At 43.9% G+C, this 24592-nt stretch overlaps 1 protein-coding gene across 1 annotated transcript in view; it reads left to right on the top strand.

Moving 5' to 3' along the window:
• The window catches only part of LOC308316172 (acid-sensing ion channel 1-like), a gene marked incomplete at both ends in the record, with an annotated part of 74491 nt that extends 61757 nt beyond the window's left edge, over window positions 1–12734 (top strand). Inside the window, 9 exons of the mRNA XM_080764609.1 lie at window positions 1–142; window positions 533–660; window positions 1885–2035; window positions 2830–2886; window positions 3943–4003; window positions 4512–4604; window positions 5251–5342; window positions 6069–6148; window positions 12618–12734. The exon at window positions 1–142 is cut by the window's left edge and continues 9 nt beyond it. Of these exons, the coding sequence (XP_080620735.1) occupies window positions 1–142; window positions 533–660; window positions 1885–2035; window positions 2830–2886; window positions 3943–4003; window positions 4512–4604; window positions 5251–5342; window positions 6069–6148; window positions 12618–12734 (921 nt within the window). The remainder of the gene's footprint in view (window positions 143–532; window positions 661–1884; window positions 2036–2829; window positions 2887–3942; window positions 4004–4511; window positions 4605–5250; window positions 5343–6068; window positions 6149–12617) is intronic.
• Window positions 12735–24592: the final 11858 nt, after the last annotated feature.

Below are 24592 nucleotides of genomic sequence, written 5' to 3'. Positions count from 1 at the left end.
CGCTATGGAAAGTGTTACACCTTTAACGCCGGCTCAGAAGGTCGGCCTCCGCTCATCACCACCAAGGGAGGGATGGGGAACGGACTGGAGCTCATGCTGGACATCCAACAGGACGAATACCTGCCCATCTGGGGAGAAACAGGTGAGTTTGGTCCAGTTTCACTAGAGCAGAGGTCGTCAGTGTTTGAACTGGGGACCCCCACCTTTGGTCCAGTTCACCAGAGCAGAGGTCGTCACTGTTTGAACTGGAGACCGCCACCTTTGGTCCAGTTCACCAGAGCAAAGGTTGAAAAACGGGGTGCATACTTAGTTTAGACTAGTCATTGGTTAGACATGGGTTAAGGTTAGGTTTAGGTGTGCTGCCCCGTGGGAGGTTAGGTTTAGGGTGAGGGTTTGAGATAGGTTGTAGTTGTAGGACTAATAATGACTGGTCTAACCAATGACTAGTCTAAACCAAAAACTGTCTAAACTAAGTAGTGCACCCACGAAGGAATCATGTCTGATCTCAGGGCTGTGATTGACTTCCCGACAGACGAGACGTCGTTTGAAGCTGGGATCAAGGTTCAGATCCACAGCCAGGACGAGCCTTCCTTCATCGACCAGCTGGGCTTCGGAGTGGCGCCCGGGTTCCAGACCTTCGTGTCCTGCCAGGAACAGAGGGTGAGTACCAGAGATGGACAGGGTTCCAGACCTTCGTGTCCTGCCAGGAACAGTGGGTGAGTACCAGAGATGGACCGGGTTCCAGACCTTCGTGTCCTGCCAGGAACAGAGGGTGAGTACCAGAGATGGACCGGGTTCCAGACCTTCGTGTCCTGCCAGGAACAGAGGGTGAGTACCAGAGATGGACCGGGTTCCAGACCTTCGTGTCCTGCCAGGAACAGAGGGTGAGCACCAGAGATGGACCGGGTTCCAGACCTTCGTGTCCTGCCAGGAACAGAGGGTGAGCACCAGAGATGGACTGTTTTTCTCACACCCCAAACCGCGTGTACGTTTTCATTATCCATCCTTTATTATCCAACAGCATGAATTATATCATCCCATTTATATTATCCGCACCAACCGACCAACCAACTGCACCGCAGGGATGCGTCTACCGTCTACCGTCTACTGTATACGGTACGTACTGTACTTGTACAAACAATTTCACTCACCAGCACCGATGTTACAGTACGTAGTGATTGTATATTTATTTACATATCCATATCCACGCTCTGTCTTCATTCACTTTCTCACATCACGATGTCTTTTCATAAGGCATGACTGACCACCAGTTGCAGACCGGGTCCCATTTCAGGAATGGTATTTGTGTTGACATTCTTTATTGGGAATAAGAATAACCCCTTGGCCTTGAGATGAACCTCAGTAAGTATACAGTACTTGAGTAGGTAACAAGACAACTCACCCCATTTCTGTTTTCCTCCCAGAAGTTTCCCCAGTGAGGGGTTGGTGGGAGAGGCTGGACAGCAGACGGCTGGACTTTGAATTTCTCTAACTATAAACTTTCATGACAGCAGACAGCAGTACAAATATAATTTATGAAAAGCTACTACAGTGGAGTCTGTTCACAGAAGTTGTTGTAGGATATATGTGGGGATTATCTGACGAGGTACCATTTGAGTGGGCAAAACCTTACATTATACTAAATAATACTAAATTGTTTATAGGTTCAATATAAGTAAAATAATATAGCCTTTTTTATATTTTTCCAAAAAGAATACAAACAGCCAATATAGCATATTACAAAGTTATCCCCCTCACTGGTGAAAATTCCGGGAGGAAAAACGGGCAAGCACCGGGGTGAGTTGTCCAGTATTCCTTGAGTAAATGTACCTAATTACTTTCCCACCACTGATCTTTTATTATGTATATCCGTTGCGTTCTCAGCTCATATACCTGCCCCCGCCCTGGGGCGACTGTAAAGTGACCCCGATGGACTCGGACTTCTTCGACACGTACAGCATCACGGCGTGTCGCATCGACTGCGAAACACGCTACCTGGTGGACAACTGCAACTGCCGCATGGTGCATATGCCTGGTGAGAACGATGTCCTTTAAACTGCCGCATGGTGCATATGCCTGGTGAGAACGATGTCCTTTAAACTGCCTCATGGTGCATATGCCTGGTGAGAACGATGTCCTTTAAACTGCCGCATGGTGCATATATATGCCTGGTGAGAACGATGTTATCTTAAAAGGTTAAACTGCCGCATGGTGCATATGCCTGGTGAGAAAGATGTTATCTTAAAAGGTTAAACTGCCGCATGGTGCATATGCCTGGTGAGAAAGATGTTATCTTAAAAGGTTAAACTGCCGCATGGTGCATATGCCTGGTGAGAAAGATGTTATCTTAAAAGGTTAAACTGCCGCATGGTGCATATGCCTGGTGAGAAAGATGTTATCTTAAAAGGTTAAACGAATGTTGTTAAACAAGCAGCTAAAAGTTCTATATATTCAGTTATAATAGACTGTTTGTTCACTATAACAGGGATCTCTCTATCTCTCCAGCTCTTTACTGAACAGAAAATACAGATTCATCCAATCAGGACACACACACACACACACACACACACACACACACACACACACACACACACCAACCTATTTTCAGCTTCAATATTATAGTGTTCCAATTCAAATTGTGTCGTTTTTGTTCGTTTCATCATTTCCAGTTTTACTTAGACGTATCCTCGATGAAATTGGTAATTGCGATCTGAACATGTATTTTAGTGTACTGTATAATCAAGAGCTGGACAGCTTTTTTAGTTATTCAGCGTGCAAACCTGTTATTAAATATTTATTTTCTGATATCGAAGTGCTGTGTTTGTTCAGGTGATGCACCGTACTGCACGCCGGAGCTTTACAAAGAGTGTGCCGACCCTGCTCTGGGTAAGGACGTCCATCTCCACTATCGTCTCTGTCGGGTGGAAACCTCATATGTCCAAAACTGTCGCTTTTCTGGACTTTCTTGTTTTGAAATACGGCAAAAGTAGCAGATCTACAAAGCCTCGAAATGTGTCGCTTCAGACTGAGATATTTGAGATGCTAAATATCAGCACCTTTAACTTCAATTAGTGTAGTTGTCTCATCTGAGGTCCATCTTTACTGGATAAAAGGGGTGTTTACTGGTTTAAGGTACAGTATGTGGCTTGAACGCATTGTTTGCCATCTTAGGTTTCAGAATTGTGTCAAACGTGTGACATTGCTATTGCGTTTCTTTTGCTGACCCAGTCTGTCAGTTCTTGCTCAGTGAACCCCAAGGCAAATTACACTGCACCTCTGAGCCTTCAAACTGACTTTTGAAGTTGAAAATACAATACAGGTTGATGTGATTCAGCCCAGGACTGAATCAATATGGACAGAATGGGCATGCATTGTGCATTCTGTTCCCCAGTCTCACGGCGCGTTTCAAGCTTGTACTGTACTGTAGCTCTGCTACTGTTTCAAGCTTGTACTGTACTGTAGATCTGCTACTGTTGTGTGACGCTGTAGTATGGTCACGTACAGTAGGGTGATTTAATAAACACTTTGGACTGCTGCTGCAGATCATAATCTTTATGCCAGGCAGCATTCCCATTGGCTGCATGGGTTCATGGGCTTCATGACTAGATAGATACGTTTATTTGGGCCTCATGCGCCAACCGTTCTTAAGAAGAAGTTTGTTCTTACTAGACCCACTTAGGAAGTTTTTAAGAAGGTTTTGGGATCGCTCAATGTTTTCTTAGCTGTGATTTGTTCGTAGGTAAGAACAGAATCCACGCACACTGTGGAGCACTCTTTGGGTGCCTTTATTGTTCTTAAGAACATTTCATGAATCTGACTGGACTTCTCTTAGCAATTCACTTATAGGAAGAAATGGAAGAGGGAAAAGTTAGGAACTTATTGGCGCACGAGGCCCAGTACTGTGTTCTTAGGAGGAAGTGTTTCTGTTGCTTCCTTCTGCAGACTTCCTGGTGGAGAGAGACAACGACTTCTGTGTGTGTGAGACGCCGTGCAACATGACCAGGTACTGCTGTGTGTGTGTGTGTGTGTGTGTGTGTGTGTGAGACTCTGTGCAACATGACCAGGTACTGCTGTGTGTGTGTGTGTGAGACTCTGTGCAACATGACCAGGTACTGCTGTGTGTGTGTGTGAGACTCTGTGCAACATGACCAGGTACTGCTGTGTGTGTGTGTGTGAGACTCTGTGCAACATGACCAGGTACTGCTGTGTGTGTGTGTGTGAGACTCTGTGCAACATGACCAGGTACCAGCGGTGGAAAGTAACTACGTACAGTACATTTACTTAAGAGCTGTACTGTACTAAAGCACAATTTTGAGGTAGTTGTACCTTTAGTATTTCCAATTTCCAATACTTTTATTTCTAAACTCCACTACATCTCAGAGGCAAATATTGCACTTTTACTCCACTACAAGTCAATACATCAGTCTGTTGCGAAGGTGTGAGTGAGGCCTTACTTGTATTCCTATATTTCAGTATTCATATTCATATTGTTACTTTTTTACCTTTTCCAGGTACAGCAAGGAGCTGAGCTTTGTGAGGATCCCCAGCAAGGCCTCGGCCAAGTACCTCGCTAAGAAGTACAACAAGACAGAGCAGTACATCGCGTGAGTTCTCCCATTCTGGGTGGGAACCCTTTTTGGTGTTTTAATAAAGCTTAAATTATGTTATACTTTAGCTATTGGAAAAATAGCAGATGTACAAGCTCAAGTTCATATAGCGCGGCACTAACTTGAACTCCAGCGCTATGAACTCCAACGCGCTATAACATGGCCTTTCTGTACTTAACCCATTCTGACCGGGCACCCATTTTGGTGTTGGCATCATGTCATGGTTTAGCTATTGAAAAATAGCAGATCTACAAGCTCATATCGCGCCACCGAGTGGCGCGATACGAGCTTGTAGGTCTGCTATTTTTGAAAAATTTGAAGAACGACTGACATTTTTAGAATCTGATCTCAGGTCAGAATGGGTTAATCAGACCAGTGTGTGTCCAGTGGAAACCTCGTATGAATCTGATCTCAGGTCAGAATGGGTTAACCACTGTCTCTTTCTCAACAGAGACAACATCCTGGTGTTAGACATCTTCTTCTGTCTCTTTCTCAACAGAGACAACATCCTGGTGTTAGACATCTTCTTCTGTCTCTTTCTCAACAGAGACAACATCCTGGTGTTAGACATCTTCTTCTGTCTCTTTCTCAACAGAGACAACATCCTGGTGTTAGACATCTTCTTCTGTCTCTTTCTCAACAGAGACAACATCCTGGTGTTAGACATCTTCTTCGAGGCTCTGAACTACGAGACCATCGAGCAGAAGAAGGCCTATGAAGTAGCTGGACTTTTAGGTGACGGATGAGTGTTCATGAATTGCTTTCATTCTAAACATGTACAGTATGGGATATGCTCTGTCTTTACAGTAATTGCATAGCATGTCATTTTGCCCTCTGTTTTAATGTTTTCATGTCAAAACAAGAATATATACAGTACATTATTTAATTTGACCCATCGTTTCCCTCTACATATAGTAGTACTGTAGGTGGGAAATGATTAGTAAATGGACCCCCCCCCCCCCAAAAAATAAATAAATAAATCCAAAAATCTAAAAACATTTTGAACACAGTAAAAATGTTAAATGCGAGTCGTTCTTTCTGTATACTTTAGCACCTATAATAAAAGGCTCTAAATGTCCGTGCTGCTTCCGTCTCTTCTCCTTAACCCATTCTGAACGGGAACGCATTTTGGTGTCGGCATCATGTTATGCTTTAGTTATTGAAAAATAGCAGATCTACAAGCTCATAGCGCGCCACCGAGTGGCGCGCTACGAGCTTGTAGGTCTGCTATTTTTTGAAAAATCGAAGAACGACTGACATTTTTAGAATCTGATCTCAGGTCAGAATGGGTTAATCAGACCAGTGGTGTGTCCAGTGGAAACCTCGTATGAATCTGATCTCAGGTCAGAATGGGTTAAGTCAGTTGAACCTTTGAGACAGAAGGGCTTCTGTGCTCAGAAGAGCTTGCCGACTGCACTAGAAACCTGCTCGTCCACAATGCTCACACAGTTCTTATTTCAGGTGATATTGGTGGTCAGATGGGCCTCTTCATTGGAGCAAGTATACTCACTATTCTGGAGCTGTTTGACTACATTTATGAGGTAAGGATTCATAGAGAATGTGTTATGTGGTATGACTAACTAATAACCAATAAATTATTGTAAAATTGTAGAATTGTAAAATAAAATAAAGTTTTTCTTCTTTTTTGTTCACCCATTTTCAACCTATTTTAATAGGTTAATAAATAAATAATAACTCATCTTTTACTTTCTCTATCCATTCCTTGATGCTTTTAATTTTCCCAAATAATAAATGAAAAAAGTAATACAAAAATCACTTGTGTGAAGTGAGGGGCGCTCTTATCATCATATCAGCCAATCAAATCATCACATTCCATGCTACAAAGTAAAGTAAATGCACAGTATCGTGAAAATGTGCCTCAAATCTTTGAATGTATATATAACGTTTTTAACCCAAATCTTTGCTCCTGCATGAGAGGTTCCTGGAACAACATATTTTCAGATGGGGGGGGGCCGATTACATAATTATACGTATCATGTTTGTGGTCCTTGACATGAAATATTGAGCGCCACTGATACTACAGAAACATGAGGTTTTTCAGAAAATTGTCACCATTTAGAAGACTTTTTTTTTCTAATTTCGACGTCAGGCCTAAAATGGGTTAAAGTAAAGAATGTGAGTGCTTTTTCCACCACTGGTAAACGCAGCAGTAGTCAAAGTCAAAAGTCATGCGATTTTGTCACACACATTACCGCAGTGAAATTTGTTCTCCGCATTTGACCCATCTCTTGGAGTGGTGAGCTGCAGTGAGCTGCAGCCAAGGAGCGGTGAGCTGCAGCCAAGGAGCGGTGAGCTGCAGCCGTGCCACGCTCGGGAATGATTTGATTAGTAGATTTGACCCCCCAATCCAACCCAAGTCATGTACGTATGTCGTATACTGTCCTGCGGATCTGTACCTTATTTTCCTAATGCAGAATGAACACAACACACGAGTTCCGATTTCCCAGGCCAAGTCCGTCTTTATTCAATCAAGGCATCTCCCATCGTTACAGGTTACAAGCATAGCAAAGTCATCTCTTCCCTTTGATAGCAGCACAGGCCAGGGTGACCGTCCCGTGCTCCTCCATTTTTCCAACTTCCCAGCCCCAGAGCACAACCACCCCCAAGTCCTTCTCCATCCACCCCTTTTATCCCTCCCCCTCCTGCAGTCTGGTGTCACCTTTTGTGTGTGTGTGTGTGTGTGTGTGTGTGTGTGTATCATAAAATGTAAAGAGACAAACTGTAGTCTGTTGGCTCTGTCATTGAACAATGAAACAGGAAGGCCCAAATCCACAGGTGGTCTAGACCCTAAAGGTAATATCAGATACAAGATCACTCAAGATTTATCTAGTCAAAGAGTGAAGCCACGAGGCTTCCTGCCTGTGGACCATTGATATGCAAATAGTTTAAGACACTGTGGGGTGGGTGATGACTCACTTCGGTGAGACAAATGGCCATGCAGAAATGTACCATTATGACTAAACAAGTAGATATGAATTATGCTATATGATTCAAATTACACGACACATCCCCCCTACTAATAGTCCTCACGACTATTAGTCTAAAATATGAATCATATTTGGCTCAAAAATGCTTTTCTCCCCAAAATCCCCAAATGTTCAAATTCCCCAAAATGTCTCTCCTAACCCTGAAACCGAATCCCTTTGTAAAATTGTGACCCTCCTCCCCCCTGGACAATATTCGAAAACTGAAACAGTAAATTAACACAAAAACAAACGAACAAAATCAAAAGAAAACTGTAAATAGAATTAAACAGAATGATTAAAATGAAACAAAATATATATAAACGTTCCCCAACATTCTTTCTCATACAGACAGCCTGGCCAGGACTTCAGTATGCACTCACTCGCAGACACACAAAACACCCCTTTGCACCTCTGACCCCCCCCCCTTTCCCCCTTAGTTTTGTGAGTCACTTTCCCATAATGATGGACAGATGGGTGGTCCTGCGCAGAAACCCCTCATCTAACCCATGATCTGGAAAGCCACACACAAACCCAAGAGCTAAAACAATATTTGCATTACTAATTAGAATATAATTCCTATTCTTGGATTGGATTTCACTGTAATATTTAAGGAAGTTCTAACCTATTCATCTGATCACTATTATAACCTATCTGTTTTGTTATGACAATGAATAGAACTTATAAAGCAAATCAAACCGTTTTGACATCATTCCTAACTGAACTACCCCTTTTCCTTAGAAAGTCTTTCTTTCCCTAAACTAAACAAGTATCAAAAAACAAAACGAGGTGACATTTTCTCAGTGCCCCTAGATAGAGCAACATCTAGAAAAGGTCAGTGTCGGATGACAGCTAGGTGACAGATCTAACACCATGCTTTCAATAGCACAGAGAGGGGCGTCTCAATGTGCAGCTTCGCAGAGTCTCTCGTTGCGCCGGCTTCTGGTCACATTGTCCAGCAAAATGACCATGTGTCCCACAGTTATGGCAGATTCCTTTCAGCCGCCCACGTTGTGCCGCGTAGGGCTTTGTTGCCCACTGATAGGATGATGCTGGTTGTTGACTCTGTGGTTCCCTCATTCTCCATGACAGCAATTGTTGATGATGGTCTGCACTGTCCTGCGGTGGCTGCAAAATCAGTTTCTCCTCTCGAATCTTTGTCAGCTGTTCTGCTCGTAGCTGACGTTTAAGGTCGACATCTTTGAGTCTTTGTACCTCCTGTTTGTTCCGGACCTGGTTGACGCAGTCAGCAATATGGTCTGTGTAGGCTTCCAAAGGCAGTGTGGACAAGGAGACGACTCCCTCAAGTTCACTCTGTACAGCCAGGGGCAGTCCTTTTTTTATCTTGTCCCTAAGCACCGTCCGGTCCATGCCTGGCAACCCTGCGTTATGCCCCGTCACGTCTGTCCATATCTGATGCGCTTTCACGACATAAGCCCTCGGATTCTCGCCGTCAGTCAGACAATCAAGTAGGACTCTGTCAGGATTTAAAACAGTGGGGTACAACAACCTCATTTCCCGACACAGGAACCCCTTGTGTTCTGCATATGGCTCTGCGTCTCTGCTGGCCGTCTCAACGTAAGCCTGCATTTCTGCCCTGGCCAAGAGGTCATTCAACATCTGCACTCCCACCAGGTGTGCCAATAATTTCTTCATGTCACCCACAGCTAACTGAGTTCCCATAGTCAGAACATCAAGTTTTGCCACCCATTGGTAGGCTCCTTCCTGTAGCGGAGGCAATTTTTCCACCAGGTCTATCATGTCATGTCCATTAGACCACGGTCTATAGTCATTCTGTCCTCGGACCACCACAGGCATTACGTTAACAGGGGTCATGTCAGCCAGTGCTGTAGTCCAGTCCTGCGTCTCCCCCTCTCTCCGCCCTCGAATCCGCTTTGGGGACAGTTCCTGTTGCTCCTCCTCACATTGGACCAGAAGCCGACTGACCTCCTCTTCCTCCCTGGACCGCTCACCCAGACTGGACATCAGGGCTGCTGTGAGGTGCTTGTCACCTGTGTGAGCCTTCAGGTCATTGTTCAGACGTGCCTTCCGTTCCTTGATCTCGACCAGCCTTTTACGGAAATCCTCTGCATTCAGGGTGAGTTTACTCCCATCCACACCATCTCCACTTCCGTCCTCCGATCCTAGTGCAGGGCTAGTCCTAGTCCTCTTCTGGGGCCTGCATGCAGGGTGCCTGTTCAAAGCCCCCCTGGAGTCCTTCACACATCTCCGGCTCAAATGTGTGCGAGTGTGGGAATGCCTCCCACTCTTCCTGCTGGCTTGAATAGAACTGTCCTCAGTGTCAGCATCAATGTTCATGTCTGCGTTGGGGCGGGTTGCCCTTCTGTAGATGTCTTCACCTCCATGTAAACTGTGGCTGTGCGCCGCCTTGCCACTGAGCTCACTGGTCAACTGTGTCTCCCTTACTGAAAGTTCATTCAACCACGTCTCAATCATATGCAGGTATTGTCTGTGTGCCCTCGTTGACTCAGTCAATTCACTGATCAGGTCCATTTTCTGGGAACGTAACCGCCCCAGCTCCCTCTCAACAGAGTTTTGAGTGTCGCTCTCGTCTGGCATGTCGCTGTTCTCCAAAAAGTCCACCTCAGTTTGTGCTGAGTTGTCGCTGTGACCCACAATGTCAACGCACTGGTTGTCTGTTCTGCAATCAGCGGACATCTTCTCCTCAGGTAGTACTGACACAGACGATGATGCGGAGTCTGGCAATTTCCTGCTGATCTCCTCGCTGACAGGCCTCCGGCTAGCATTATATGCTGCGACAATCTGTGGACCTATCCTCACTTTTTCTTTCAATCTTTTTTTCCGACCCTCTTCACAAAACAAGTCTAAAACGAATAGTTCTTCTTCCCTTTGCCTCTCTCTCTCTTTCGTCATCTGATCTGCTTTATGTGCCCACACCTGTGCCTTTATAGATGCAAGGTCTTCTACCTCGAAAGAGCCTTCTTTTGGCCATGTCCGAGGCCAACGCTTATGCCATTTTCCTGAAATGCTGGAAATATTCTTACATGTGTATTTCTTGTGCACAATTTGCACTGGAGTATGCTTTGTGGCCATAGCTACTAAATTGTAGATAATCTCACTAACTGTCACTCATGCATGTCTCCTCTCATCTCACACAGTCACCGCCACGCATATACCCAGTCATTTGCATATACTGTCCCCACAGAATGAGTAGATAGTCAACACTCACAACACTCACAACACTCACAACACTTTCTCGTACCCATTCACACAGAAAAGTGTAAAATAAAGAAATTAGATAGACAAACTATAGTCTGTAATTTAAAAAGGAAATATAGAGAAATGCCTCTATTTTCTTTCTAAACTGACTTAGGGCACATACCCCCCTTGATCCCTTCAGTGACCTGACACCCCTAGCTCATTTACATCTATGCAACAGTGCCAGCGGTTTCGTCCTAAGGTCAACTCATTTATATGCAGACTATATATTATGACTAATAAGAAAATCCTGTAGGCTTAATAATCCAAATTAACCTATACCTAATTTTACAAAAGATCTGAAATATCCTAAATGTGATATGTGAGAAATGTATTCTCATACTAAACTCAAAATTTAGATTTGACCCCAAACTTAAAGCCAATTTATTTTTAAAACCTGAATTAACCCCCAATTTAATATCAATATTACTCCCCCCTCTGAAACTTGTTGCACATGTTTCAGAAATATTTAAAATAAACCAATAAACGGTTTAACAAGAAGCCAGCCCAAATTTAAGCCACTCAAGTAAAAAAATAAAATCCCCACCCCAGCCCCCACCCCCGAGACAAAGGAAGGCCTAAACCAGGAGAGCAACGCGAAACCTGCATGAATTAATGCCAAATCACCCCCAAAAAAATTGTAAGTCACTGAAAAGCAGCAATTTAAACAGCCAAGATAACCATAACTACCAGTGACCGCACAATTAAAAATAGCAACAAAAGACTTAATTGAGAACTATTTGGCATTCAATCACAGCTTACAACGATGATCTACCAGCACTAACACATATAAAGACAGACAAAACCAAACAAATCAAGCACACACACACAGCCGCTCACACATATCACGCACACACGCTCAATTTTCAAACCACGCACACACGCTCAATTTTCAAACCACGCACACACGCTCAATCCCTAAACTTCTTAACACAGTGAACACTTATCTACACTATGGTCCTAACGCTTACGAATTCTTGTCAGTCCTTGGGTTTCGCAGAACTCCTTCCAAAAAATAAAAATCCAGGTAAATCCACAGGTACTCCGCAGGTCCGTTTTTATTGTGCCGCGGATGTTCTCCACGCCATCAAAACCACGTCGGGCGCCACTTGTCGTATACTGTCCTGCGGATCTGTACCTTATTTTCCTAATGCAGAATGAACACAACACACGAGTTCCGATTTCCCAGGCCAAGTCCGTCTTTATTCAATCAAGGCATCTCCCATCGTTACAGGTTACAAGCATAGCAAAGTCATCTCTTCCCTTTGATAGCAGCACAGGCCAGGGTGACCGTCCCGTGCTCCTCCATTTTTCCAACTTCCCAGCCCCAGAGCACAACCACCCCCAAGTCCTTCTCCATCCACCCCTTTTATCCCTCCCCCTCCTGCAGTCTGGTGTCACCTTTTGTGTGTGTGTGTGTGTGTGTGTGTGTGTGTGTATCATAAAATGTAAAGAGACAAACTGTAGTCTGTTGGCTCTGTCATTGAACAATGAAACAGGAAGGCCCAAATCCACAGGTGGTCTAGACCCTAAAGGTAATATCAGATACAAGATCACTCAAGATTTATCTAGTCAAAGAGTGAAGCCACGAGGCTTCCTGCCTGTGGACCATTGATATGCAAATAGTTTAAGACACTGTGGGGTGGGTGATGACTCACTTCGGTGAGACAAATGGCCATGCAGAAATGTACCATTATGACTAAACAAGTAGATATGAATTATGCTATATGATTCAAATTACACGACACGTACAAACGGTGTCTCGTCATTGTTTTGTCCCCCGCAGGTGTTGAAGTACAAGCTGTGTCGCTGCTCAGAGAAGAAACCGCACAGCAGCGACAACGACCAGGGCACCGTGCTGAGCCTGGACGACGTCAAATGCCACGTCGCCAGCTTCCACTGATAGCCTCCTCTCCTGCGCGCTGCCATGGAACTGTGTGGAAGCAGACTGCCATGGAACTGTGTGGAAGCGGACTGCCATGGAACTGTGTGGAAGCGGACTGCCATGGAACTGTGTGGAAGCGGACTGCCATGGAACTGTGTGGAAGCGGACTGCCATGGAACTGTGTGGAAGCGGACTGCCATGGAACTGTGTGGGAGCAGACTGCCATGGAACTGTGTGGAACCGGACTGCCATGGAACTGTGTGGAAGCGGACTGCCATGGAACTGTGTGGAAGCGGACTGCCATGGAACTGTGTGGAAGCGGACTGCCATGGAACTGTGTGGAAGCAGACTGCCATGGAACTGTGTGGGAGCAGACTGCCATGGAACTGTGTGGAAGCAGACTGCCAGGGCCGGAGCTGACCATTTGGTTGCCCTACTCGTAGGATATTTGTGCTGCCCCCCTCTCCTCCTCCCGACGAGAGAGCTGCTATTCCTATTTTCACTGTTTGTGAGAACGCACACACACGGCCGCTCGTCATTATACGCGGCAGAGCCGGAGAGAAAATTGTTATTTTGCGGGTCGGCTTGGCACTTTTTGTTGCCCCCCTCGGCGTGTTGCCCTACTCACAGCGCGTACTGCGCGTATAGGTAGCGACGGCACTGTAGACTGCAATGGAACTGTGTGGCACGCACTGGACTGCCATGGAACTGTGTGGAACCGGACTGCCATGGAACTGTATGGAACCGGACTGCCATGGAACTGTGTGGAACCGGACTGCCATGGAACTGTGTGGAACCGGACTGCCATGGAACTCTATGGAACCGGACTGCAATGGAACTGTGTGGCACGCACCGGACTGCCATGGAACTCTATGGAACCGGACTGCCATGGAACTTCCATCGTCCACTGAACGTCCTGCCTTGCCATGCAGCGTGGAACCGAACTAGATCTCTGTTCTTCATGCAGTGGCGTTGCGTTAACCCGTAACGTTGGCTCGGGAGCAAAGGAGAATGTGTCCTACTTGTGCCTGGATTTAACCACATCAACCCTATGTTGTGTGTCTCTCTATATCTATAGCGTCCAAATGGACCCTGTCTTTTTTTTTAAGACAAAACAGGGGTGTAAAAAAAGGGGACCACAGCGAAAATAAGACTGACTATACTGTGGTTTATTTTATTAACCTTCTACTGTATGTATGTATGTATGACGGTCACAAGCAATTCAAATGAATGGGATCAATGGGTTGAACACACAGCGTGTCACAATGCATGCTCAGCAGAGATGTAGTGGGGGGGAAAAGGCCTAGTAGAGGATGGATAGACCCTGTCTGGGGGGACTCCAGATTTAAGTGGTTAACTTTAAATGTTTGTGAGTGACAAGGCATTGGCTGTAATGAAGACGGCAGTCGATCAAAATGTCAGAATATCTCCAGAGTGGTCAGTAAACATCAGAACACAGAACTAGAGCCTGGCCGATGACAGAGTTTTGGGGCCGATTCAATTTAGGGAAAAAAAGAAAAAATATATTTTTAAATCTTTTAATTTTGAGAACATTTCTCATGAGAAAACATGTATAGATCATAAACACGTTTTTGATTGATATTCTAATAAAGGATATTAGACTGCAAAGACGTTACTTCTACATTATAGAAGCTTGCTCATTAACAAGTGAACAAGTACGAATAAAATAAATAAATTTATTTTTATATAACCACTTAAGCCCTATTCAAAACATTTGATTTAAAGACTGTCAATCTTGAAGCTAAAACATAGCAGATGCACAAGCTCCACAAGTTGTGAGCTTGTACATTTGAAAAGTAAAAAGAAATTGGGTCACTGATGACAACAAATCAAATAATAGCAAACCGATGAATCAGTCAGGCTCCGGGTAACAGTAATTGGTGTCATCAGTGTATGTAATCTATGAAACAATTGTGTTCCAATCTACATTTCTCCAGAACTGTTTCATTCATTTGACATTCTGAGGAAATGATAACAAACTGAGATGAGGTCAAATTGAAGTGTTGAAGTTTCCCTACAACACGTTTGTATTTCCTTTTATTTGAGGTAATTTGGTGTCTTTGTAGATTTGCATGACTGTACTGTACTACTGTAGGCTACTACTGTACGACTGCTGCATGATCTGTCCTGTTTAAACCACTAATTTAGCTTTTTTTAAATTCTTTTCGTCACAAGTTAATTCTACGTTGTCACTTAGCAATGATCCTCTGTCCATTCGTGTCATTCAACTAGCACATTTCCTTTGGTAGAAGCGAGCTACACCATGCAGTCCTGTGCTTATGCAGGGATTAAGGGAATATAACTGAGTGATTTAACCACTCAACGTTTGCAGATCAGCTGTTTTCTAAAAGATGGAGTGCCGCGATTTTTTCCCACCCTAAAACATGATCATCAGGTCTTATTGTTATATAAGGAGGTATCATTTTTTCAAAAAAAGTGTACAGTATTTGTTAAAATGTTGTTTTTTATGTGTGCACGCCCACCAGTTCATTAAGTATGCCTGGTTTGCCTGGTGGGTGGGGATGGGTGGTGATCCACCTGAACTGAAGCCCACAGCTGTAGTTGTATGATAAAGGGGAGAATGATAGTGTGGTGTCACTATATTACTGTTTATTTCATTGGCCTCGTTTGACTGTCAAGGGTTCAGCCTCCAGGAAGAAACCCTAAATACAAAGTTACAATTTACAATTTACAATTTAGGCATTTAGCAGACGCTCTTAATCCAGAGCGACTTACATTAAGCAAGAACAAAAGCATGGGAATACATCACATAAAGACATTTATCATGAAACATGCGTAGCTAAGAAAGTAACAGTGGAATATCTATAATGAAACTATACATATAAGCTATACATATAAGCTATACATATAAGCTATACATCTATACATCTATACATCTATACATCTATACATCTATACTATAATCTATAATGAAACTATACATATAAGCTATACATCTATACTACTATGCTACACATATGTACTATGACGTGCTATGACTACTAGAATTGCTATCTAAGGGGGTGGGGTAAGTGCTATGGGCCATGATGGAGTCTGAAAAGGTGGGTTTTCAGACTACGGCGGAAGATTGGGAGTGATGCTGCAGTTCTGACTGCAATGGGAAGTGCATTCCACAGTTTTGGAGCCAGAAGGGAGAAGAGTTTGGGACGTGTGGAGCGTTGTCCCGGCGTTTTTAGTGAGGGTACTTCCAGCTTCCCTGCGTTGGCTGATCTGAGTGAGCGGGAGGGTTTGTAGGGTTCGATCATACTTGCAAGATATGGGGGAGCCATACCTTTGGTTGCTTTGAATGCCAGCATCAGGGTTTTGTATTCTGTGCGGGCAGCGACCGGGAGCCAGTGGAGGGAGCGGAGCAGGGGGGAGACATGTGAGAATTTTGGCTGGTTGAAGACCAAGCGAGCTGCAGCATTTTGGATCAGCTGGAGAGGCTTAAGTGCACATGCTGGTAGGCCAGTAAGGAGGGAGTTACAATAGTCAAGTTTTGACAAGACTGTTGTCTGGATTAGGAGCTGGGCTGATTCCTGGGTGAGGAACGGTCTAATTCGTCTGTAGTTAATACATCATTGCACATAAAAACGACTCCAGGGTGTCTAATGAAGTACTGTCTGTCACCTCATAGACACATGCAAAACTGGAAAAATACAATACAAGAACTGTGGCACTCCATCTTTAAAGATTTTCAAAAGTGCTCAAATCCTTTTCACTTATTTTCACCTCCTACAGTATAACGTCATGTCCCCAAAGTTTGGGAGGCCAAGGTTCTTCCTCTACTTCATGTGGCAATAATTCCCATCTGGGTCGACCACAGCGGATCATCAGTGTCCATCTTTGTGTATAACTCCTGCCATGTCCTCTCTCACGGCATCCATTAACCTCCTCTTTGGCCTTCCTCTTCAGCATCCTTCTCTCCCAATGGCATCCTTCTCTCCCAACGTAGCCCTCAATCATTCATCACCTCCTCTGCACCACGTCCGACCGAACCATCTGAACCTTGGGGGGGGGGGGGGGGGGCATGTTCTATTTGCTATGTGTGAGCTGTCCGTACTACATGTGCCAAATACCAGAGAGCTTAATAATACTGTCAACTAAATGTGAACTAAATGGTCCAGAATACTGATGCCTGATTGCAATCTTTTCATATATACAGTATAATTGCAATTATTTAGCTAAATAGTTGCTATTTCTTATATTTTGGCCTGTTCTAGCCATGGTGCGTTATTCATTTTGATTATTAGTACAGCCAGGTAATTATTATTAATTGTACATTTTAGTCATAATTATGTTCATTCATCTATATTCCCGTGTCGATTTACTTGCAATTCTCGGAAAAATTCATCCATGGTTCAAAATGCCGCCCAAGCTCGACTTTTAACATGGTTCCAGAAAGTTACAGTAAATTTGGCCTCCCTGCACTGGCTACCCATTTAGTTTAAATTTGGCCTCCCTGCACTGGCTCCCCATTTAGTTTAAAATTATATTCATTACATACAAAGCCTGATTAACCCTGTAGGAGCCAACTCATGGCCTGAGATCATCGAGCAAAGCACTGCTTACTAGCGTTCCAAAGTGTTGCTGAAAAACTGTAGGATTGCAAAGTGGTTCAAAGTAAGTAGTAGTAAGTACTGTACTTTGTACAATGTTGAGGTATTTCTACTTTACTTGACCATTTCCAATTTCCAATACTTGTAATATTTGATCCAAATATTGTACTTTTACTCCACTACCTTTATTTGAAAGGTTCAGCTACTAGTTACTTTGTAGTTTTTGATTATTATTACAAAACATACATTAACCCATTCTGACCGGGCACCCATTTTGGTGTTAGCATCATGTTATGCTATAGCTATTGAAAAATAGCAGATCTACAAGCTCATAGCGCGCCACCGAGTGGCGCGCTACGAGCTTGTAGGTCTGCTATTTTTGAAAAATTCGAAGAACGACTGACATTTTTAGAATCTGATCTCAGGTCAGAATGGGTTAATCAGACCAGTGTGTGTCCCGTGGAAACCTCGTATGAATCTGATCTCAGGTCAGAATGGGTTAAGTAACAAATTGGTGGTAATTTTCCACCACTGGGAGAGCAGGCGTTTGCTATTGGAGCTCCAACACTCTGGAATGTGCCTCGCTTTAAACCACTGAGAACTCACCGTTACAAAAAGGTGCTTTTAACCCGCAAATCTCAGTTTTTTTCCTGACCCGTCATGTTTATCGGTTTGTGTTGTGATTTCTTGTGTTATGCTGCGCAATTGTAATTCTTCTCCTAAAAAGGTGCTATATTATGGTCATGAAGTGTTCCTACTCTCACCTATGGTCATGAAGTGTGGGTCATGGACCGAAAGAATAAGGTCGCAAATACAAGCAGCCAAAATGAGTTTTCTTCGACGGGTGGCTGGCGTCTCCCTTAGAGATAGGGTGAGAAGTTCAGTCACACGAGAGAGACTCGGAGTAGAACCGCTGCTCCTTCGCCTGGAAAGGAGTCAGCTGAGGTGGTTCGGGCATCTGGTTAGGATGTCTCGTCTCCCTAGGGAGGTCCTCGACGCACGTCCCACTGGGAGGAGACCCCGGGGCAGACCAAGGCGCAGTTGGAGGACACACATCGACTCACTGGCCTTGGAACGTCTCGGAATCCCCCAGGAGGAAGTCACTAATGTTGCTCTGGAGGAGAGGGAAGTCTGGAGCACTCTGGTGGAGCTGTTGCCCCCGCGACCCGACTACGGATAAGCGGTTGAAGACGGATGGATGGATGAATTAGGAGACAATTAATATGTCATAATTATGACAACCCCAGGCTCTCATGTAGCGATGCTGGATGACACGTCAGAAATGTCATGTGTCAGTACCATATTACTCCAGTTTTGGCATCACTGCACTGGCTTCCGGTTGTTTTTAGGATTTATTTTAAAATGATTTTACTTGTCTATAAAGCTCTCAATGGTCTCGCACCTTCCTACCTACATGACTGCTTGCCTAAATATGTCCCAAACCGCCCCCCCGGGCCTAAGGTCTTCCACTGCTGGCCTGCTCGCTTTGCCTAAAAAAATGGCAACTAAAAAATACGGGGAAGCAGCTTTTTGCTTCTACGGGCCGTCGGCATGGAACAAACTCCCACTGTACCTTCGTCAGGCAGCCTCTGTAGACATTTTTAAAGCTCAGCTCAAGACCCACTTCTACAACATTGCTTTTAATTGATCTTTTAATTTTATTTATTTTTTGTTATTCATGTCCTCACTGTATTGCATTACTGCTTGTTTTTTAATGTTGTTGCCTTGCTTTTCTTTTATTCTCCATGGTTCTGTAAAGCACTTTGAGCTGCATTTCATGTCATGAAAGGTGCTATACAAATAAAGTTTTATTATTATTATTATTATTATTATTATTATCGACTGTAAATCCATGTAAATACTGACAGGACTATGAATACTGTGTGTGTTGCATAAATTATAGTCTACTGTTGTCACTGTTGTAACGACTTCAAATTGATTTTGGTGCTGTCGAGCAGAGACCTTATACTCTGTGTTCCAAGTTGTTTTTTCATAAATGAATGCCTTTCATCATCGTATACAAGAGTCACACACAGAAGTCGTGAAATAGCCAATCTACAAGCCCACACAAGCCGTCGCATCTATAGCTTGTAGATCGGCCATTTTCACGGTGTTTACTTTTTTCTTTAAATACAATAATACGAGGTTTCTACCTGACAGCAGTGATTTGCGATGCTTCCGTTTTCTTTGTAAATAGCAGTTTACGTGTTTTCAGACTGTTTTACTTACGTAAAGCAACAACATAACATATCCATCTATGGCAACAATAAAGTAGAAGCTGTTTCAGTTTTTTTTGCAAGCATAATTGTACTGTACTGTACTAAATATCATGCCTTGTGATGGTCATTGGTGGCTATGGCCGTTTATACTAGCCCAAGGACTGTTATTTGTGCAAAACTAATGCTTGGAATGGATTAAGAATCATGAAAACCCCATAGTTTGACACATCACATGCTACTTAAAGCATAATGAAAATGTGTCCTTTTTGCCTTATAATAGGATGTTAATGGTATGGTCACATATAAATTCCATAGCATTGGCCCTAATTCCATAGCATTGGCCATAATTCCATAGCATTGGCCTTAAATTCCATAGCATCGGCCTTAAATTCCATAGCATTGGCCATAATTCCATAGCATTGGCCCTAATACCATAGCATTGGCCTTAAATTCCATAGCATCGGCCTTAAATTCCATAGCATTGGCCATAATTCCATAGCATTGGCCCTAATACCATAGCATTGGCCTTAAATTCCATAGCATTGGACCTAATTCCATAGCATTGGACCTAATTCCATAGCATTGGCCTTAAATTCCAAAGCATTGGCCCTAATTCCATAGCATTGGCCCTAAATTCCATAGCATTGGCCATAATTCCATAGCATTGGCCCTAAATTCCATATAAGCATTGGCCTTAAATTCCATAGCATTGGACCCTTAGAGTATGTAACTCTATGATTGGACCTAATTCCATAGCATTGGCCTTAAATTCCATAGCATTGGCCATAATTCCATAGCATTGGACCTATAATTCCATAGCATTGGCCTTAAATTCCATAGCATTGGCCTTAAATTCCATAGCATTGGCCTTAAATTCCATAGCATTGGCCTTAAATTCCATAGCATTGGCCCTACTTCCCTGTAAAAACAACTTGCTCAATGCTGACAGCCGGCCAGCATCATGTGGATTCATGGATGTATAGACAATATTTTAGGTCAATTAAAATAAAATGAAAACTATATAACAAATTTCCCACCCCACCCCCCGGCTGCCGGACGATTGCGATCAGAACTACAGACTCCCTCACTCCCAATCTCACGCCATAGTCTGAAAACCCATGGCTGAGTGCCGAAGATATACAAGTAATGAGCTGATCTGAGCAAAAAATATGTGTGTGTGTGTGTGTGTGTGTGTGTGTGTGTGGTCATGGTCATGAGGGTGATGCTGAAATACCAGTGCAACACATGAATCAGCACTTTGCTTGTATAGTAAGCACAAATGAGTCCGACAGCAATGTGCATTTTAAGATACAAAGTATGTACACACGCACACACACACACACACACACGCACGCACACGCACACGCGCACACACACACACACACACACACACACACACACACACACACACACACACACACACACACACACACACACACACACACACACACACACACACACACACACTTGTGTAACAATGAATATCCGCTTTGTTCTAGTCTTCCAGGCTGAAGTAGTGTTTGCAGTTTGCAGTAGTGTTTGACTGATCAACCACTTCCTTCTGATTATGATTATATTATTGTCGGGCAGAAACCTTGTGTCTCCATATTTCATTTGTTTGTAAATTAGTATTAAAGAATACTGTCATGTACACTAAAGTGCCTTGCAGAGTCGAACGTAATCGACGCAAGAATACTTAAGCCGGGGTAGGCACAGGGGAGGGTACGATCACTTCACATTCAAATTACAATTCTACATTCATTCAAACTCTCTGACTGAGTGAGGAGGAGGGAGTCTAATGATCATTACATCCTGATGTGAACACATTTCTAAAGAAGAACAAAATAAAGTTTATCGGTCATGTATAGCCTATTAGCCCATGGACACACACACACACACACACACACACACACACACACACACACACACACACACACACACACACACACACACACACACACACACACACACACACACACACACACACACACACACACACACACACACACACAGAGAATGAATTAAGTGTCATAATGACAGGCGACACAGGCAGCATCAATACCTGCTGACAGCGAGTCACAGGTTATTGGATACATTGTGCTCTCTGTTGCATCATGGGATTTACAGTCACCTGATGCAACCTGATACAATGACACTAGGCCTATGGTGATATAACAATCTTCATCATAGTGTGATTGTCATACTTTAAAGTTTGATTAACGCATTAAAGCCCGGGAAAGAACCACGTCAGTTTAGTCATTTTAGATTTTAGCTACACGTTTTCAGAACACTGTAGATTTAGAACCGTGGTTTAGGTTCTCAAGAATAGCAGATGTACATGAAGCTTGCAGCGCGTCTTGTACAGCTTAGTCCAGTTCTACGTGTAATTTTGTTAACATTTTTGGGAGATTATAGGAAAACAATACATTTTTGGAAACTTCAGAGTATGACAAATCAGAAAGAAAATCCATCATTACATTTCGCAGAAAAAAAAGGAATAATCCGTAATCTCTGGAGTATATAGTTTCCTAGGAACTTCTTCATTTGAATGAACACACAGCAGCAGTCTGTCTACCTAAAGACATTTGAGCGGAAACTGTAATGAGCTGACGTCTGACACTCAGGACTAGTCAACAATGAATGAATCTTTATTCTGCGTTCTCCCTCCAAATACCAAACCATCTTGGATTTAGAAAAATGGTGACCTTTGAATATTAACCTTATTCAATTATCTCGACTTCTAGATTAGGTATATAGGATCGTGATTCTAGTGGGTATAAATCTACACTTTTATGGTCAGGAAACCCAATGGTGTGGTGTTTTTTTCCCCTCTGTATGACATGTAATTCCGGGTGCATGCAGTACTTAGTTTAGACTAGTCACTGGTTCATTTCTTGTAAGTGAAAACAAAGAAACTAATTGTGTATGCACTATGCACTATGCACTATGCACTATGCTTCACTTTGTCACTTCATCACTTGGAATGGATCCTCCCGCAGGCCTACATGACCCTCCAGACGCTTGTTTTCATCATTATTCACCCTAAATTCACACCACACGTGAAGGCAGTCTACTGAAATGCACAAGCAATGAGCTGAGCTCACAAAGGAATGAAACTCGATATCTTATTGCTAAAAAGGGAAGTGTGTGTGTATATATGTGTGTGTGTGTGTGTGTGTGTGTGTGTGTGTGTGTGTGTGTGTGTGTGTGCGCGCGCGCGAGCGGCTGTTGCAACATGGAATGTACAGTTACAGTAACCTGATGCAACCCGATGGTAAAATGATACTACTAGGCGTTTGATGTAACATGATAGTGTGATTATATTATCATACAATCATAAAGTTGATTAAAAATGTATTATGAATTTATGATGCACATCACACCATCAATCAAGTAACCTATGTCACACACACACACACACACACACACACACACACACACACACACACACACACACACACACACACACACACCCATACACCCACCCACACACACCCCCACCCACACACACACACCCCCACCCACACACACACCCATACACCCACCCACACACACCCCCACCCACACACACACACACCCCCACCCACACAGGCAAAGTAAAAGGCAAAAAGCGTTCCTACTTTGAGTCGTCTTCCACAACGTAGTGATGTATGACCAGCAGGGTGAACTGTTAGATAGAGACCTCCTGGTCCTCCTCGGACAACCCTCCAGGGCTGTGGTGGTCACCTCCATCCAGTTGTCACGTTGACCCAAGCCCTCCAGGGCTGTGGTGGTCACCTCCATCCAGTTGTCACGTTGACCCAAGCGCAGGAACTCGGACAAACGCAAGGAAATGAGGATCATAAGTGAAAATTAGTGAATTACTAATAAACGACACAGAGTAACAATGATACAACACTCTAGTAACTAATACAATAACTGAACTCATAACTAAATACTAGATAACAGAACCTGGCTGAAACACAACTTATATGAACCAGCACTGAACACATGAAAACAGTCTTTATACTCGTCACAAAACCAGGCTCACCTGGTCCTCACAGGTGACGACACTCAGGGACCAGGGCAATGACACTCAGGGGCCAGGGCAATGACACTCAGGGGCCAGGGCAATGACACTCAGGGGCCAGGGCAATGACACTCAGGGGCCAGGGCAATGACACTCAGGGACCAGGGCAATGACACTAAGGGGCCAGGGCAATGACACTCAGGGACCAGGGCAATGACACTCAGGGGCCAGGGCAATGAGACTCAGGGGCCAGGGCAATGAGACTCAGGGGCCACGACAAAGAGACTTTTGTTACAGAGCAAGGGAGGGTCAGACTCAGAGCCAGAGGCACGCTCAGAGGCAAACAGTCACATATTATGGGGCTGGGCCCACTGTCTGTAGAGACCGTGGATTCAAACTCACAGCTGCGCTACCCGAGAACCCCCTTCCTTTCTCCAAAACCTTTCATGTCAAGGACCTCACGTTGATATAATTTGGACACGGACCCCATCTAAAAATGTTTTGTGCTATACGGACCCCCAGAAGACAGACACACACACACACACACCTCCCTTAGGTCACAGCCTCAGGTCAACCCAGCTAACAGCTGCATTGTATGCATAATGCAGGTCTTCACAGGTCACTCAGTTTGCATGTGATCACTCAACAGTGTTTTGCACACACACACACACACACACACACAATTTACAATGTAGGCATTTAGCAGACACTTAGCAGACACACACACACACACACACACACACACACACACACACACACACACACACACACACTCATTCCGTTGTTTGGTTTGCTTTTCCTGCTCAAAATGCTGCAAATAATGTGCCTGCCACACTGTCTGTGAGAGTGGAAAGGAAAGGAAAGCTACTATGTTTACCCAGGGTAACTGGACTAAGCTCAAGAACTTGTGCATTTCCATTGTGAAACAATACGTTCACAGTCAAACATTTTGTCCGACTTACTTTCGCCCTACTAAACCAGAGTTATATATAAGCCTCTAACGTCTAACGTCTAACCTCTTACCTCTATAAAGCGTTACGCTCTGCAGTACAACGGTGTCGTTTGGAC

Source organism: Protomyctophum bolini (genome assembly GCF_963924005.1).
Source record: "Protomyctophum bolini genome assembly, chromosome: 5".
NCBI lineage: Eukaryota > Metazoa > Chordata > Actinopteri > Myctophiformes > Myctophidae > Protomyctophum > Protomyctophum bolini.
This window is presented reverse-complemented; position numbering and strand designations above follow the sequence as displayed.